The following is a 17,697-nucleotide window of genomic DNA, read 5'->3' on the forward strand; positions in this document are numbered from 1 at the left end:
TAGAATTATCACAACACATATGATCCACAACCCCATTATTGTAACAGTGGCTTCATTATTCTTTAAAAAGACCCATATTCATCCCTTAGAGGTCTACATGATCACCATCCCAGTAATGCCACCAGTGTAGCAACCCCTGACAACCAGTGACTATACTGCACTCTGTCCCGCAGACATTTCATTTAGGTGTAATAGGCCTACTAAAAACTGGTAACACTTAATTCAAATCAACACACAATTGCAGGGGGTTTATTTTGTTCAAAAAGTTACTGGTCTCCAGACATAAATACAAACCATAAATGGTACAGTGGACTTTGTAAATAGAATAAAAAACACATTTATATACATTTGAATATATATATGTATGTGTGTATACATACACATATAGACGTATGCACACACTTTCAGCAGTTCAATGCAAGGACAACAAAAGGTAAATATCAAAAGGACAGTATGAAGCCTACATAAAACAAAAGAACTATGCATTCAAATGATTTTTTAAATTTGTCTAACATTGCTTCAATGTAAATAATGAAAAATATTAAATTCTCAGGTTTGTGTTTTTGTATTTAGATTTTGATATAACATTTTTGCTTTTGAAAATGGAGAGGCGGTGTTTTAAGCTGTTGTGGCTGTATAAAACTATCATTTACAATATTAATGATTACAATTTTACTCCTCCAGAAAAGCTTGTTGGGAATCTGGAAACCAATCTAAAAGTACATAGAGGTAAAGAAAAGTTATTCAAACAAGAATCCTTAGAAAAGACAAACAAAACATTTACCATTTAAATACAAATTCAAAGGTAAATTCTTATGCATAACTGCACATTAGTTAGGAGGTTAATTTAAACCACTTTACATTCTATTTAACCTTTTCCTAAATTAGACTTCAAATTAACTAAAACTGAGCAAATATAAAATGAGCACCGATTCACAATATATTACACATTTCTATAATTGTATAATATACAATTATATATTTCATTATATATAATAATAATATATTATGATACCGTGATAGCTAACCCAAAATCTTACATGTGGTATTTTAGAAACATTCTATAACAAGCTCTCTTACAGACACAACACAGTGGTACAACAGAGAATATTTTGACCACTCTTTTATGCAAACCCTCTGCACAGTATACTTTTGTACCACTCTTCAAAAGCCACACAGCATTCAAAATCATCAAACCTTTCAAAGTGATTCAGAATTTAAACTAAGCTTGTCAATGGGTCAAATGGCATTTGGGAATTATTAGTTCTCCAAGAGGTCTCACCTATTACATTGGAAAAAATAAAAACTGCAGGCCACATCCATTATTACACACCAGAAATTCCATTAAAAGGTTAATTTCTGTACTCTCTATGAGTAATAACATGATTATAAAGTACTAATTTACATCTGATTGTCATTACAAAATATCTATAAATCAAAGTATTCTATAAGTTATAAAAGCAGGACAGACAAACCTCTAAAAAATAATATGACAGAGAGAATTCTGAGAAGCCTGTGTTTCATATTTGCGGTAAGGCCTTCCAACAATATGAAGACATTTCACATTTTCTCCTAATGTATATATGTTTTAATATATGGCTACATGTCATGCCAGATTTTATATTTTAAAAGTATGTCAGCAACTATGTATTTACATGAGACAAAAACCTGCCCATTGATTGACAAAATAAAGGTGAAATTCAACCATTGCTGCCTCACAAGCAAATAGTCCCATGAGCTTATTTTAAAACAATTCTCTACAGAGAATACTTCTCGTCATCAAAACATTTTCGGTAACAACAGTGTCCTCTTCACGCAGATGTACCATAATCAACTTAGAACATTGAAACATTGAGGACCTAAAAAGGAAGAAAATACTCCATTTAAATGTTTAGTTACTTGCTGTATAATATGGAAAAGAATGAGAGAATATGAGTATAGCCTTTCCGTATGCATACCAAAGACATTAACTAGGTATCTGGACTTCACATCGGCACTGCCACTGTTATTGTTGATCATATCGTTTGTTGTACGTTATCTTTAACAATGTAGATATCACTGTACTCTCAATAACAAACCAATACCCACCGAATCATCCATGATGGAAGAAGGATCAAAGTAGTCTGGCTTCAGCTCTGATCTCTCTCTGCGATTTTTCGATGGTGGCTAAACAATAAACAGCAAAGTAAGAAAGAAGAGACACCAAGGCAGTAATATTCATAAATGCACTACTACATCTTTATGAGTGTATTTTACCAGATCAATATCCATAGTGTCGAAATCCATGCCCTCATTGAGATCTTCCAAACGGTCCTCTGACGACATCATTACATCCTCTACTATTGGCTCCTCATCGTCCTCCATGAGTCCTGAACCGCGGCGGCTAGATGGTCAAAGACATGGCCACAAATTACTATATACATTACACACATGGCAGCAAATGACTGTATGTACTACACTGGGGTTGAAACACCACTGTGGTCTGGAAGAGAAGTGCCGTCTTACATTGAGTTCTGCATGTGGCTCCTCATCTTGGCGTACTGCATGCTGGCCCGCTCCTGCTGCTGCCGGGCCTCTGCCTGCTGTCTCTGGGCTAGCATCCAGGTCACCTGGGTACTGAAAACAGAGTCAGACACATTAATACAGACAGTCATACTTATTCAAACAAGAGGCGAACTACCGTGGTTTCATTGAAGATATAATTCATTGTGATAACATTGCATACGTAGCTAAGTAACATTACATTTGACGTTTTAGTCATTTAGCAGACGCTCCTATCCAGAGCAACTTACAGGAGCAATTAGGGTTAAGTGCCATGCTCAAGTGCACAGACAGATTTTTCACCTAGTCGGCTCGGGGATTCAAACCAGCAACTTTTCGGTTACTGGCCCAACGCTCTTAACCACTAAGCTACCTGCCACCCTACAATGGATGGCTAAAGATACTCATGAAAATCAAAAGGTGTTGAGCCATAGAAAGGTGTTCTGTACTTGTAGTCCATGGGGATCTGATGGTGATGCTGCTGGGGGGGCAGCTGTTGGTGCTGCTGCTGCTCTGATGTCATAGCGTAGATACCCATGTAGCTCTCCTCTGGCCTCATTTTCTTGGGGTCCCTCAGCACAGTGGAGGTGAGATGTGGCGAGGGCATCATCACTGGCGTCTGTACGTTCTGCTCCTGGTTCATCCACACCGCATCTGTGCTGCAGCTGCTACTCTCCTCTGCTGCAATAGCAAGGGTTTAATGGGGTTGTTATACAGTGAGCCGACTACTCAGTGCTCAGGTAGACATCTTAGCGTATTGGCTTTTTATAATGCCAACATCAGATAACATCTAGCAAACACTCAATTCATTAAGGTATAATCTTCATTCAGCAAGTTATTTCCCCAAGTGAAAATCTAATTGTACATTTGGCAACATTTATTTTATTGCTTGTATGGGCTTTCAGCATATTTGGCCCAGCTCAATGATCTGACATTGAGCTGCAGGTGACAGATTCTGGAACACAATTAGTTGTGTACACTGAGTGTACAAAACATTAGGAACACCTGCTCTTTCCATTACCTAGACTGATCAGGTGAATCCAGGTGAAAGCTATGATCCCTTATTGATATCACCTGTTAAATATACTTAAAATCAGTGTAGATGAAGGGGAGGAGACTGGTAAAATAAGGATTTTTAAGATTTGAGACAATTGAGACATGGATTGTGTATGTGTGCCATTCAGAGGGTGAATGGGCAAGACAAAATATTTAAGTGCCTTTGAACAGGGTATGGTAGTAGGTGCCATGCGCACCGGACTGTGTCAAGAACTGCAACTCTGCTGGGTTTTTCACGCTCAACAGTTTCCCGTGTGTATCAAGAATGGTCCACCACCCAAAGGACATCCAGCCAACTTGTCACAACTGTGGGAAGCGTTGGAGTTAACATGGGCCAGCAGCCCTGTAGAACACTTTCAACACCTTCTAGTCCATGCTCCGATGAATTGAGTCTGTTCTGAGGGCAAAAGGGGGTGCAACTCAATATTAGGAAGGTGTTCGTAATGTTTTGTACACTCAGTGTATATCATAACACTAAACACTGAGCTTTCAGGTTTAACGCCAGTGAGTCACAGTATGTTGCCCATGCTGTTCTATGGCTCTGTGTCTGCCCCTCACCTTCAGGCAGTTTCCTCTTTCCGGTGCTGGCTGGCTTGGCCTTCTTGCTCCTGATGCTGGAACCTCGGCTGCTGTAGCCGCTGATAACAGACATGGTGTCGTCGTCCCCTCCGGCCTGCAGGGAGTTCCTGTAGGAGATGAGGGGCAGCCAGCAGTCCTCTCGCTGCAGGGCCATCTGGAAGGTCATGAACCGCTCCAGGTAGAGGTGACTGCAGGGGACAGAGGACCACAAGTCAACATCCATGATCTAGTGTCACTGTGGTCTGTCTGGCTTAGGAGAATACAGTCACTAATGATTGACTGCACATAGGACTAAATATAACAGTTTCCTCTGACGTACACTGTCTTCTTGTCCTGACGGAGAAGTTTGGAGGAGAACTCGCTGAGAATGTCCAGGAAGGCAAGGTTGAGAGGAGGGTTTCCCTCTCCCTGGGGACTGGGCTCCTTGAAGGCAAACTCGATTCCATCCCTGCAGCAAGTGCAGCACAAGATAAAATGTTTAGGAAGGAATGGATTGAAGCTGTAAATACTTTAACAGTTCTGGGAGGTTGAGAAGCCTCAAATAGAAGCATGCCTGCAGAGCTGTTAAACCTTTACTTACTGATTTCTACTCAGATTTGCTGCAGGCTTACTTGTGTAACATGGCGATAGCCTCTCTGGTCTTCAGCTGATCCAGGCCAAAGGTCAACGAGAAACGTCGGGCCAGTTCTTTAATGCCGCAGAAGGACGACGACGAGCGGTCAAAGTTGCAGCCGAGGTCAGATAACATCTCATTGAAAAGCTAAAAATAGAAAAAAGTGTTGCAACTTTTAAAACGATCATCAAAACACTCACATTGTTACAAAATGAAGACAATACTTTAATTGAATGTTAATTTCTCCAAAGCTCCTACCTGCTGCAAACTCAGTATGAGGGTCTTGGCACACTGGATCTTGTCAATTTGTCTTGTTTTACTCATCGTTTCCTTGATGATATCTCCATAGTCGTTGTAGTACTAGAGAGAAAAACACACATTTAATTGATTGGCAGAACAGGAATGTTTTCTTTTAAAGGTCTAAATATGGCAGGAGGCCAGACATACCCTCATGTACTGCTTGAAGATATCAGCTCCAGTGTTCATCTCCACCACATTGTAAATGATCAGTTTGCAGTACGCTGCCAGCAGGTTACGCCTCTTGTGTAAGGCCTCGATTTTACTCGCTTCATCATCTTGCTGCCCATCTGATAAAATTAAGAACACTGAGGTAACCCCTTGTAAAACTTCACCATTCCTGTCTCCATATAAGGTGTTCGCTTCAACTCAGAAACAGCTCTGGTGTTTTAACTTGTGTGTGCACTATTCACATTAAAAGCCATTCTCAGCTGTCTCCTTGTGTTGTGACTAGCTGCCAGGTGGGCTGTGTGGATGTCTGGCCTGTGCTGTGTGAGGGGGGTCTGTCTGGCCTGTGTTGTGACTGTCTTCCAGTGGGCTGTGTCTGACCTGTGCTGTTGTTGTCATCGTCTTGGTCGATAAAGACGTGGTCCAGGATGAAGTTGAGCAGCTCGGCCTGCAGGGAGGAGTCTGGCGTGTAGATCAGAGCCTCCAGCTGCTCCCGGCCCGATGACACGATCTGGTGGCTGAAGATCATCAGGGCATCACACAGGATGGTGAAGGCCTGGAACACAGTCAATCAATCAATCAATCAAATCAATCACATAACACCCGTACATGTCAACAGTTGTCACACAGTGCTTTACAGTAATCCAGCCTACACAACAGAGCAGCAACCCCTCAGCACTCACTTAACAGTGAACACACACCTACACAGTTAGGGAACAGACTGACATGACGTAGGACAACCCACCTGCTCTTTGACAGTGGTGTTGACACTGGTGAGGTAGCGTTGACACATCAGACAGAAGGCCCTCATCTGCTTCCTCAGGGTGACCATGTCCCCCTGGAAACCAACAGATTCTCTCAGTATTCAGTACTCACTATTTACTCAGTAAACCACATTCATTATCCAGACACCCAGGGGTGTATAGTCACAAACATTGGTAGACACTGGATAGTCATTAGTCACTGAAAACAACAGTGTGTGTACCTTTGTAGAGCTGCCATCGGAGACCTTGGCTAGGTGCCACAGAATGATGTAGTGTGTGCACTGCATCGCATGAATTACAATCTGGGAAAAATAGAGTATTACAAGGTAAGTGATAGTAAACAGTGGAGATGAATGTGAAACATTTCTGGGGTAGGTGGGTTCGAGGGGATAACAGGGTTATGGTTTAGGTACCTGCTCAGGCATATCGCCATTCTGAAGTCCTGTGTTTAGTAGCTTATAGTTGCTGGTGAACAGGTCCCATTTAGAGAGGTCATGTGCACTGCACAGGAGAAACACAGAATCTAGTCAGATAAGGAGTTATGATTTATCTACCGTTCATTGGTAAATGCTTGGATTACACATTACTTGTTTAATATTGCTCATGGCCTTACTTGTGGAAAGCAGTGATCCTCTTTAGTGTGGACAGGACCTGGTAGGCATCATCCTCATCTGGTTCCTCACCCTGAAACAACAGATAACTAGCTCGTGAAATCCTACACAGCCACGTGTCACTCAATTTACAGTCCCAGTTTCAATTAACACCAATCTGAGTACTACCCTAGAATACTTATTTTTCTTTGACAAATAATCTACAAAGATTAAAGATAGGTAATGTCCTTATGCATTGCCAAATCTGCCATAGAAGTTCTCAATCTGACAGACTGCTCAGTCTCTGAGACACTCAGCCAGCTGAACATAGAATTAAATAGAATACAATTGACATTTTATGTACAGTGGGGAGAACAAGTATTTGATACACTGCCGATTTTGCAGGTTTTCCTACTTACAAAGCATGTAGAGGTCTGTACTTTTTTATCATAGGTACACTTCAACTGTGAGAGACGAAATCTAAAACAAAAATCCAGAAAATCACATTGTATGATTTTTAAGTAATTAATTTGCATTTTATTGCATGACATAAGTATTTGATCACCTACCAACCAGTAAGAATTCCGGCACTCTCACAGACCTGTTAGTTTTTCTTTAAGAAGCCCTCCTGTTCTCCACTCATTACCTGTATTAACTGCACCTGTTTGAACTCGTTACCTGTATAAAAGACACCTGTCCACACACTCAATCAAACAGACTCCAACCTCTCCACAATGGCCAAGACCAGAGAGCTGTGTAAGGACATCAGGGATAAAATTGTAGACCTGCACAAGTCTGGGATGGGCTACAGGACAATAGGCAAGCAGCTTGGTGAGAAGGCAACAACTGTTGGCGCAATTATTAGAAAATGGAAGAAGTTCAAGATGACGGTCAATCACCCTCGGTCTGGGGCTCCATGCAAGATCTCACCTCGTGGGGCATCAATGATCATGAGGAAGTTGAGGGACCAGCCCAGAACTACACGGCAGGACCTGGTCAATGACCAAAGAAAACCATTAGTAACACACTACGCCGTCATGGATTAAAATCCTGCAGCGCACGCAAGGTCCCCCTGCTCAAGCCAGCGCATGTCCAGGCCCGTCTGAAGTTTGCCAATGACCATCTGGATGATCCAGAGGAGGAATGGGAGAAGGTCATGTGGTCTGATGAGACAAAAATAGAGCTTTTTGGTCTAAACTCCACTCGCCGTGTTTGGAGGAAGAAGAAGGATGAGTACAACCCCAAGAACACCATCCCAACCGTGAAGCATGGAGGTGGAAACATCATTCTTTGGGGATGCTTTTCTGCAAAGGGGATAGGACGACTGCACCTTATTGAGGGGAGGATGGATGGGGCCATGTATCGCGAGATCTTGGCCAACAACCTCCTTCCCTGAGTAAGAGCATTGAAGATGGGTCGTGGCTGGGTCTTCCAGCAAGACAACGACCCGAAACACAAAGCCAGGGCAACTAAGGAGTGGCTCCGTAAGAAGCATCTCAAGGTCCTGGAGTGGCCTAGCCAGTCTCCAGACCTGAACCCAATAGAACATCTTTGGAGGGAGCTGAAAGTCCGAATTGCCCAGCGACAGCCCCGAAACCTGAAGGATCTGGAGAAGGTCTATATGGAGGAGTGGGCCAAAATCCCTGCTGCAGTGTGTGCAAACCTGGTCAAGACCTACAGGAAACGTATGATCTCTGTAATTGCAAACAAAGGTTTCTGTACCAAATATTAAGTTCTGCTTTTCTGATGTATCAAATACTTATGTCATGCAATAAACTGCAAATGAATTACTTAAAATCATACAATGTGATTTTCTGGATTTTGGTTTTAGATTCCGTCTCTCACAGTTGAAGTGTACCTAAAAATTACAGACCTCTACATGCTTTGTAAGTAGGAAAACCTGCAAAATCGGCAGTGTATCAAATACTTGTTCTCCCCACTGTATCTCTATGCATCTGAGCCCACCTCCAGCAGGAAGTCCTCCAGGAGTCTGTTGAACTTGTCCACCAGCTCGTCCAGTAGCTGGGACCTGGCGATGTCCACCCTGTTGAAGATGGTAAACTCCTCGTTGCAGAGAGCGTGGTAGGTCATGGAGCACGCCTCCAGCACGTCAGTCTCTGTGTGCTTCTCCACCACCTCCCTGATCTGACGCAGCAACGACTCTAAGTGCTGCACACAAAGGGATGCGAGGTCTCAAACTACATTCTGCCACAATGGCCGCGTGAATAACTTACTGTTAACAATCTAAGGTACGGTAGGATTAGTTGCGGTCCAGGAATATCAGATGATTCACAAACCTTTTCCAATCGACCAGTGGTGTAGATTTCCAGGTCAAAGAACTGCGGCAGCTGCAGTAAGTTGGTCACCTTCTCAGCATCAACGGAGTACTGTGAGGGGAAGATGGAGAGGGTGAGGGGAGCTACAACAAGAGACCTAGCGTTGAGTAATCCTGCATCTATCTGGCAGTCCCAGGGGTTGAGTTAAATATAGCAGCCATGTATAGACTGTAAAGTGACAGTCATGTACACAAATTGATAACTGACCTTGGCCAACAACAGAGGCAACGCCACAGCAAAGATCTCAGTGATTCTCGTCCGGTCATCCAGCTGGGTTTTCTTTTCTTTCGCTGTCAGGACCTAGGAGGATTTTCAGAAGAGCACAATCACATCACAATCATGAGAATGGCTAACCTAGAAAAACTTCCAAAAGGACTAATCTTAGGTAAAAAGGAGTTGGAGAAATCAACAAAAAAAGGCAGAAATGTCAGTCACCTGTTAGCATCCTGTACAAAGGATTAATTGTTGAGTGCTGAGTGCTCCAACTCCTTTTTACCTCAAATGAGTCCTTTTGGACGTTTTCTTGGTAAGCCATTCTCGTGATTTTTGTCATTGAGCACCCCTCCTTTCCTTTATTTGCTAAAGCGCAAAGGCCCACCTGAACTCACATTACAATCATGTTATATGAAAGGTTTTTTATAAAACCTCAGATATCTGAGTGAATGTTCAAACATGTCTTCTGAGCATAAAGCCTTAAGAGCTCACTAGTACTGGAGTTGACCGCTGAGGGGCTTACATTGGAATATGCCAAGCAGCACTCACCCTCTTCCCAGTGCCTCTGCCCACTGGTGGGTGGCACTCACAGGCCTGGCGGATGGCACACAGCATGATCTCGATCAGGGCAGTCTCCTGGTGGTCTGTCAGGGCTGGACAGGACAGGGGAAAACATGTTGAGACATGACAGTTCCAGTAACAGTGTGTGTGTGTGTGTGTGGTGCTGCTCCTTACCCTCCTCCCCTGGCATGGGCTCATCCAGCAGCAGGCTGATCATGCTCTCCCAGTCTTTAAGCAGCTCCCCTGCACACTCCCACAGGCTGTCCACCAGGTAGGCCCCGTGCTCATGGAGCTGCAAACATTCAGAGGTTATCACAACCGAAACACGTCAATAGTCACTTTACCCCTACCTATATGTACAGAGCTACTTCAATTACCTTGTACCCCTGTATATAGCCATGTTACTTTTACTCTTTATTGTTATTTACTGTGTATTTATTCCTAGTGTCGCTACTGTATCGCAATTTTTTTAAATCTTTAACTCTGCATTGTTGGAAAAGGGCCCATAAGTAATCATTTCACTGTTAGTCTACACATGTTGTTTACGAAACATAACACAATTTAAAATGTGATTTTGATTTGTGCCCCAAGTAGGTCACTTCAAACAGAGACAGACTCTTCATGGAGACTGAACACACCTCACTCTCCAGGAAGAAGAAGACGGTGGTCTTAATGAGGTTTCCGTTGAGGCTCTGCCTGCCCCTCCTGGGCATCCCCTCCTCCTCTGGACCTCGATGGCTGAAGAGCCTATGGACACGGCAACATTGAGGTCAGGCTAAATGCTGCTGGATAATTCAACAACAAAAAAATCTGTTTCTCAGCCTGAAGGCATTTCCAACCCAAATAGGGCTTTAATAACAATTACATAAGAGTATTTTTCAGCTTCCACCACAGCTTTAGAGAGCCGGTGTGATACCTACTTCTTATAGAGGAACTCTCCTGCAGCCACAGCCACAGGTCGATGGGCAGAGTAGACCAGATGGTAGACACTTTCACAGTCCTCTGCTGTCAGGACCTCATCACTGCTACTGCAAGGTGACAACACCACACAGGGCTGTAAGGTCTCATCGGGGTCAGCGAAGGGTCAGGAGTGCATGGAGTACTGGACACGAATACGTTTGCTAACGTTGTGAAGGATGAGCAATTATTTAAATGTTTTGTAGACACGGTTACTTACTGCAAGACAAGAGTCAGAAGTTTTATGGCTTGCACTGCAACATCATACTCCTTGTCCAGAGTCATCGACACAATGCGATCCTGTCAATGACAGTAAAGTCAACCATGGCCAACCATGATGTGTGTATGTTATGTACAGTATTTCCCAGTCAGTGGTGAGATGGGGGAGCGTCTGACATACCTTGAAGCGGCTGGTGAAAAGCTCCAGTCGAGTGTTGAGCTCCCGGTTATAGTACAGGCCCTGGAGCGCAGTCAGACACTTGAGACGCACTTCTCCTTGCTGCAGTCACAGGGAGGACAATATTCAAACCACAACGTTCAAACCTCAATGCTGTAGCTTTCAAGTCTGATAATATACCTACTGTTTAAACACACAGTAAATCTTACTTGTATAAAAGAGACTACCCGCAACATGCTTTACAACTCCCACAAATGTGATTTGACATATTGCATGACTCACCTTGTCATGCATGGTCCATCCAACATACTTCAGATAACTGTCATTGAGAAAAGCATCGCTGTACATCTTCATCCATACCCCAATCTCCTCAATGCAGATTGCCCGGACTTCAGCTATGGCATCGCTGATAAACAGAGAAGAAATGTCCAGACTTATTCACAGCCCCCATTACGCTCAATGATCAAATCAATGATTTGATATCTTATGGTAGGGCAGTAAATATTGATTTCATTAGAAAAACTTAAGTGGTACAGCCAGAGGCAGTTCTACTTAGATCAGATATCAGTGCTACATGGTGTGCCATGAACAGCTGTTCTGCCTCAGCAACCGTTGCTGCCTGTTGTTTAGCACAAGATGGCGCCCCAGAGCCTTGGAACAGCTCAGTGAAAGACCAGCCTGCACATCTCAGAGATGCTATATGCCTTCAATGCCTCTGAAGTCTCTCTCACTGCAATGTCAGTACCTGAAGTTGGTTTTCACACAGAGATCGAACTCTCTGACGTCTAGTGAATGCACCCACAGTTCTCTTTTTAGACCCCTTTTAAAAATCCACTACAAAAATACCATTCAAAATATCCACCCTAAAACAGTACATAATTCAAAATATAACACATAATCCATTACAGTTTTAATTGGATTCATTGTTCTGTACGTAGAAAGATGACAAGTTCCAATACATACCGATATCTGTGAACAAACACTCCTTTAAAAATTGCATTCATCATGTTTTCAATTTCGTCTTGATTTTCTTGAAGCTGAAAAGAGGAGACATTTCAAATTGAAAATGCTTTTTACATTTCTAAATGGAAACAAGTGGAGGGCGCACAACCAACGCGAGTCGAGGTGCAACCCAAAAACTAAATGATAATTGAAAAGGAAAAGGAAAATGCGCAACCCTCACTCACCATTAAAAACATATTATTTTATTCTATTAAAAGACTGACGTTTCGGACTTCATCGATGGCCTTCATTAGAAATTGGTTGTCAAGCTTTTAGTTGTTTAAATAACATAATGTTTTAAATGGTGAGTGAGCACTGCACCTTTTCCTTTTCAAAAATGTAATTTCTAAATGGTCAGGTTAGAATTATTAGGACCAGGTCAAGTTATCTTACCCCTCAATACAACAACCGTAAGGAAGAAACGGTTGAGAGACACGAGAAGAACCCACTCACCTCTTTACGCTTCTGTAACAGGAGCTCTAGCCTATCGTTGGCCCTCTTGGCCATGACCTTGTTCCTCTCTGCCTCATACTGCCTCTGAGTGTTGTCCATGTTGATGCTCAGGTTCAGAGCCACGTTCACCAAGGCTGTCATCAATTTCATGGCTGGTAGAGACAACGACTCACTTGAGTGACATCTACTAATTAATAAGGCACTATTTATGTAGACCTGCCTTATATTCAATAGGCCTACATATAGACACAGTGTAGCCCTCATAAAAGATGGCAATGCATACATCAAGCTAGTAGTTTAACAGTGGTTTAACTACAGACTTCCCTCAACTGCCCAGGGTCTGTATTGTGGGAGTACTGACCTGCCAGTGTGCTGGTGTGTCTGAAGGCTCGGACCTGCGAGTCAGACAGGCCCGTGAGCAGCGAGATGACTGTGTCCATCATGTACTCGTCATAGATTATGCTGTACTGACACTGCCGCACCAGCACCCCGATAAACTCACAGAAGCTCGACTTGAACTTCTTCCACAGTGGCCCTGCCATGGTTAACGGGTAGTCCCCGCTGTCCTATATGATAACAGAGAGAAAGAAAATGGGAATAATGTTAAAATATACGCTATAGACAGAGAGGCATAAATAACAATGTACAGTAAGTGTACCATCAGACAGTACCTCGTCAAATTCCTCTGTCATCTTCCTAATGATCTCAGAGTTTTGCATGTGTCTGAACATCTCTGCACTGACAGCACCTGTAGCAAAACAAAAAAGAACAAATAATCTTAGCTCGTTCAATCATCACAAGTAATGGATGCAAAATGATTTAGAAACGTCCTTCACAGCGGATAGTATTCTATTCAACAATTCTATTCAATCCACTCTGGGTGCCTACCTTTACAGCCTGAGCACTGGATGAAAAAGTTGATCAAGTCCAGGAGAGCAATGTCTCGATCATTCTTGTAAGACTCAATCCAGTCATCAACGATGGACTAAAAGAAAAAACACCCATTAGCCATCACTTTAATATGAAAATACTACTATCACCAACATGCATTGAGAACGACTAGTTTATTACCCTATCCTTCTAATTAAAAAAGTTTGAACCAACCTGTGTGGCACTCTTCCCCATTTTCACCACCTCGAACAGGGTCATGCTCTCCATCCCATTCTCCTGGTGGTGGCCATTCACCCGGCCAAGGCCAACACACTTCGCTGCACCACCCTTTCCCTTATCTCCAGGGGCTTTCTTCCCCTTCTTCCCACCCTACAACAGACAGGAATACCATGTAAGTGTTAGTGTACATTGTGTGTGCGCAAATGTAAAGCCGTAGGTGACCATACCCATTTTATTATGGAATCCTTGTGTTGATAGAGGATTTTACATGCAAGTCTCACCTTTCCTTTCCCAAGCTTTGCATTCTTGACATCAGGGTCCTCAAGGTCTGTGTCAGAGGACAACTGTGTATCAGCCTCTCTGTTCAGAAAACAAAAAAAGGTAATTGCAACAATACACACAGAACTAGTTTGAAGGTCTATCTATGCAATACAAAGCCTATGTCCTCTGCATCTTCACGGTTTGCAAAAAAGAAGGTGATACAATTTGCACATTTCACATCTAAGTTATACTTACTGAGGAAACTGAAACTCTGTGTGCAACTCTTGTGCTGCTATCATTTCTTTAACATTTTCTGGACCCACTCTAGTAAGTATGGACTTCTCAGGATCCACCAAAATGTAGGGTAATACAACCTAGAACATATGAAAAGAAAGCTCAAACTTTCAAATGAACAAAAGCAGTCCAAATATGTTATTATGCCTATGTATAACTTGATAACGTGTGTGTAGCTTGATGTGTAACATGGATTAACAGTATAAATAGGAAGTGAGGATAACCAATTCCGTTTGCACACTCAGCAGTTTACAAATTGACTGCTGAAGTCAAAGGTGTATTCATTAGTCGGATTCCGTTGCAAAACGTTTGGTCTGTTGCTAACCGTTTTGCAACGGAAACTGTTTACGCCAAACAGAAAAAGCTTTGCAACGAAAACGAGAGTTTTTACTGGACAAATGCAGGTAGGTCCCTTTCCTTTTCGTTTGTGTCCGTTTGGTTCCTATAGTAAACGGTTTCCGTTGCAAAACGTTTTGCAACAGACAACAGACTAATGAATACACCTTCCATGTGTAGCCAGCTACTGTTAGATGGGTAAATAACATGACACTAGAACCAGAAGACAACAGCAGACTTTACAAATGGGGAAAAATCAGTTATGAAGCCAACAACAATTATTTACGAGATAGCTAGGCCATTCAGAAAGATGCGTCAGCAAATTTCTTTACAAATGAGAATCACGAGCTAACTAGCAACTTGTCGGCTTCAAACAAAACAAAACATTCCTTCCATTTTGAGGACTACTCCATGTAAGGGCAGCTACAGACGTTCTTAAACTACTCCATCTTTGTTCATTGGTTGATGTCGGCGAATGGAAGGTTGGCTAGCTGGTAACGTAGCTATGCATTCTGCGGCTGTCAGACAATGTAACTGTAAAACAGTTAAACAAAACCAAGAATTATGCAACTAGCGACATGTAAGAAAAATTATTTGTCATTCAGTTAGCTGCACACATGTTCAATATAGCTAACGTTACTCCAAAAACAAGCTATCCTTGATAGGGTACAATCCTCTTCCGTGTAAACAATGTTTGACGTCCTCCATCTTTGCCAGCTAACGTTAGTTGGCTATCATTCCTGTTGCTAGCTAACGTTAGCTGGCTATCTTATGGTTAACTAAGAGACGGGTTAACTATAAACAAACACTCGCATGATGTGTTATGGTGATCGCAAGACGATTTAGGTAACGATGCTGACTTAAATCAGGCAAAGTCGCTACACACATCGTGAAAGAACTAGCTAGCTAAATAACTAGTACTACTAGCGTGTTAATAGATAACGTTACAGTCAAGGGAAACGTCAATATGGTTTGATGATTAAGTTAACTGCTAGCTAGTTATTTTGCGACACAACCGCTACTAAAAATCCCAGTTCCTTATTGTATCCAGCTAACATTGATTGTCCTAGCTACATTTAACTAATAACTTGCTAGTTTATTCAACATTACTAGCAACACAGCTAGCTCCCCAAATTTTATCCGCCATTTTACAGCTTACCTCGTTGTTTGACTCAAACACTGTAATCAACCATAAAAATAATCCAGATGTTTCTGAAATTGTCTCGCTGGAACCTTTATTAATTATTACATGTATAATTGGATTTGTATCACACTCTTAAATGTAGATTTGGTCAATTTGATTCCTGAGCAATGGCTATTATTTTTCTCTGCTAGCTAGCTAGCTAGCATGGCTCAGTTTGTTGTCTATGGATTCGTGTCGCCGATGGCGCACCACCTGTCGGTCAAATTGAACAGTACACTTGACCGCAACTCATTTTCGTACAAAACTCATAGGACATGAACATAACAGACTGTTGACGATACAAAATACCGAGAACCATACACATGCAGCCTGGTCTCATAGACTAGACGTAACATAGTAAATGTAAATCTGGGGCACTCAAATTTGTATAATATGTTACGTTTGGAATGGTTACATAAGACAGAAGGTTACTTATAGGGTGGTTGGTCGCGAACATCTAGCAACCCGAAGTTTGCGTGGTCGAATCTCATCACAGACAACTTTAGCATTTAGCTAATTAGCAACTTTGCACTACTTACTACTTTTTAGCTACTTTACACCTAAACTCAGCAAAAAACGAAATGTCATCTCACTGTCAACTGTGTTTATTTTCAGCAAACTTAACGTGTAAATATTTGTATGAACATAACAAGATTCAACAACTGAGACATAAACTGAACAAGTTCCACAGACATGTGACTAACAGAAATTGAATAATGTGTCCCTGAACAAAGGGGGGGGTCAAAATCAAAAGTAACAGTCAGTATCTGGTGTGGCCACCAGCTGCATTAAGTACTGCAGTGCATCTCCTCCTCGTGGACTGCACCAGATTTGGCAGTTATTGCTGTGAGATGTTACCCCACTCTTCCACCAAGGCACCTGCAAGTTCCCGGACATTTCTGGGGGGAATGGCCCTAGCCCTCACCCTCCGATCCAACAGGTCCCAGACATGCTCAATGGTATTGAGATCCGGGCTCTTCGCTGGCCATTGCAGAACACTGACATTCCTGTCTTGCAGGAAATCACGCACAGAATGAGCAGTATGGCTGGTGGCATTGTCATGCTGGAGGGTCATGTCAGGATGAGCCTGCAGGAAGGGTACCACATGAGGGAGGAGGATGTCTTCCCTGTAACGCACAGCGTTGAGATTGCTTGCAATGACAACAAGCTCAGTCCGATGATGCTGTGACACACCGCCCCAGACCCTCCACCTCCAAATCAATCCCGCTCCAGAGTACAGGCCTCAGTGTAACGCTCATTCCTTTGACGATAAACGCGAATCCGACCATCACCCCTGGTGAGACAAAACCGCGACTCGTCAGTGAAGAGCACTTTTTGCTAGTCCTGTCTGGTCCAGTGACGTTGGGTTTGTGCCCATAGGCAACGTTGTTGCCGGTGATGTCTGGTGAGGACCTGCCTTACAACAGGCCTACAAGCCCTCAGTCTAGCCTCTCTCAGCCTATTGCGGACAGTCTGAGCACTGATGGAGGGATTGTGCGTTCTTGGTGTAACTCGGGCAGTTGTTGTTGCCATCCTGTACCTGTCCCACAGGTGTGATGTTCCGATCCTGTCCAGGCGTTGTTACACGTGGTCTGCCACTGCGAGGACGATCAGCTGTCTGTCCTGTCTCCCTGTAGTGCTGTCTTAGGCGTCTCACAGTACGGATAATTTATTTGCAGCATGCCTAAGGCACGTTCACGCAGATGAGCAGGGACCCTGGGCATCTTTCTTTTGGTGTTTTTCAGAGTCAGTAGAAAGGCCTCTTTAGTGTCCTACATTTTCATAACTGTGACCTTAATTTCCTACCGTCTGTAAGCTGTTAGTGTCCTAACGACCGTTCCACATGTGCATGTTCATTAAATGTTTGTTTCATTGAACAAGCATGGGAAACAGTGTTTAAACCCTTTACAATGAAGATCTGTGAAGTTATAAGTTTCTTTTTTTGCTGAGTTTACTTAGCATCTTAGCTAACCCTGCCCTTAACCT

General features: G+C 42.8%; 1 protein-coding gene across 3 annotated transcripts; it reads right to left on the reverse strand.

Annotated features, from left to right (window-relative positions):
• Positions 1-227: 227 nt before the first annotated feature.
• On the reverse strand, positions 228-15,900 carry LOC311135735 (cohesin subunit SA-2-like). Of its 3 annotated transcripts, XM_084169766.1 has the most exons (35): positions 15,688-15,900; positions 14,960-15,062; positions 14,154-14,272; positions 13,919-13,997; positions 13,632-13,787; positions 13,416-13,512; positions 13,199-13,275; positions 12,889-13,093; positions 12,528-12,679; positions 12,036-12,109; positions 11,355-11,478; positions 11,076-11,174; positions 10,896-10,975; positions 10,639-10,746; positions 10,357-10,465; positions 9,893-10,010; positions 9,707-9,810; positions 9,152-9,244; positions 8,906-8,995; positions 8,574-8,777; positions 6,632-6,702; positions 6,432-6,519; positions 6,240-6,320; positions 6,000-6,092; positions 5,636-5,810; positions 5,237-5,376; positions 5,048-5,149; positions 4,788-4,936; positions 4,496-4,624; positions 4,156-4,364; positions 2,991-3,222; positions 2,506-2,616; positions 2,257-2,383; positions 2,089-2,166; positions 228-1,859 (listed from the first exon to the last, which is right to left on the reverse strand). In XM_084169766.1, the coding sequence occupies exons 3-35, from the start codon at positions 14,195-14,197 to the stop codon at positions 1,836-1,838; spliced, it is 3,822 nt and encodes a 1,273-aa protein (XP_084025892.1). In that variant the 5' UTR covers positions 14,198-14,272; positions 14,960-15,062; positions 15,688-15,900; the 3' UTR covers positions 228-1,835. The 3 variants fall into 3 exon arrangements, with proteins under 3 accessions (XP_084025892.1, XP_084025890.1, XP_084025891.1); XM_084169764.1 differs by lacking the exon at positions 14,960-15,062; XM_084169765.1 differs by having other exon boundaries at positions 14,154-15,062.
• Positions 15,901-17,697: the final 1,797 nt, after the last annotated feature.

Source organism: Coregonus lavaretus (assembly GCF_964263955.1).
Source record: "Coregonus lavaretus genome assembly, chromosome: 10".
Taxonomy (NCBI): domain Eukaryota; kingdom Metazoa; phylum Chordata; class Actinopteri; order Salmoniformes; family Salmonidae; genus Coregonus; species Coregonus lavaretus.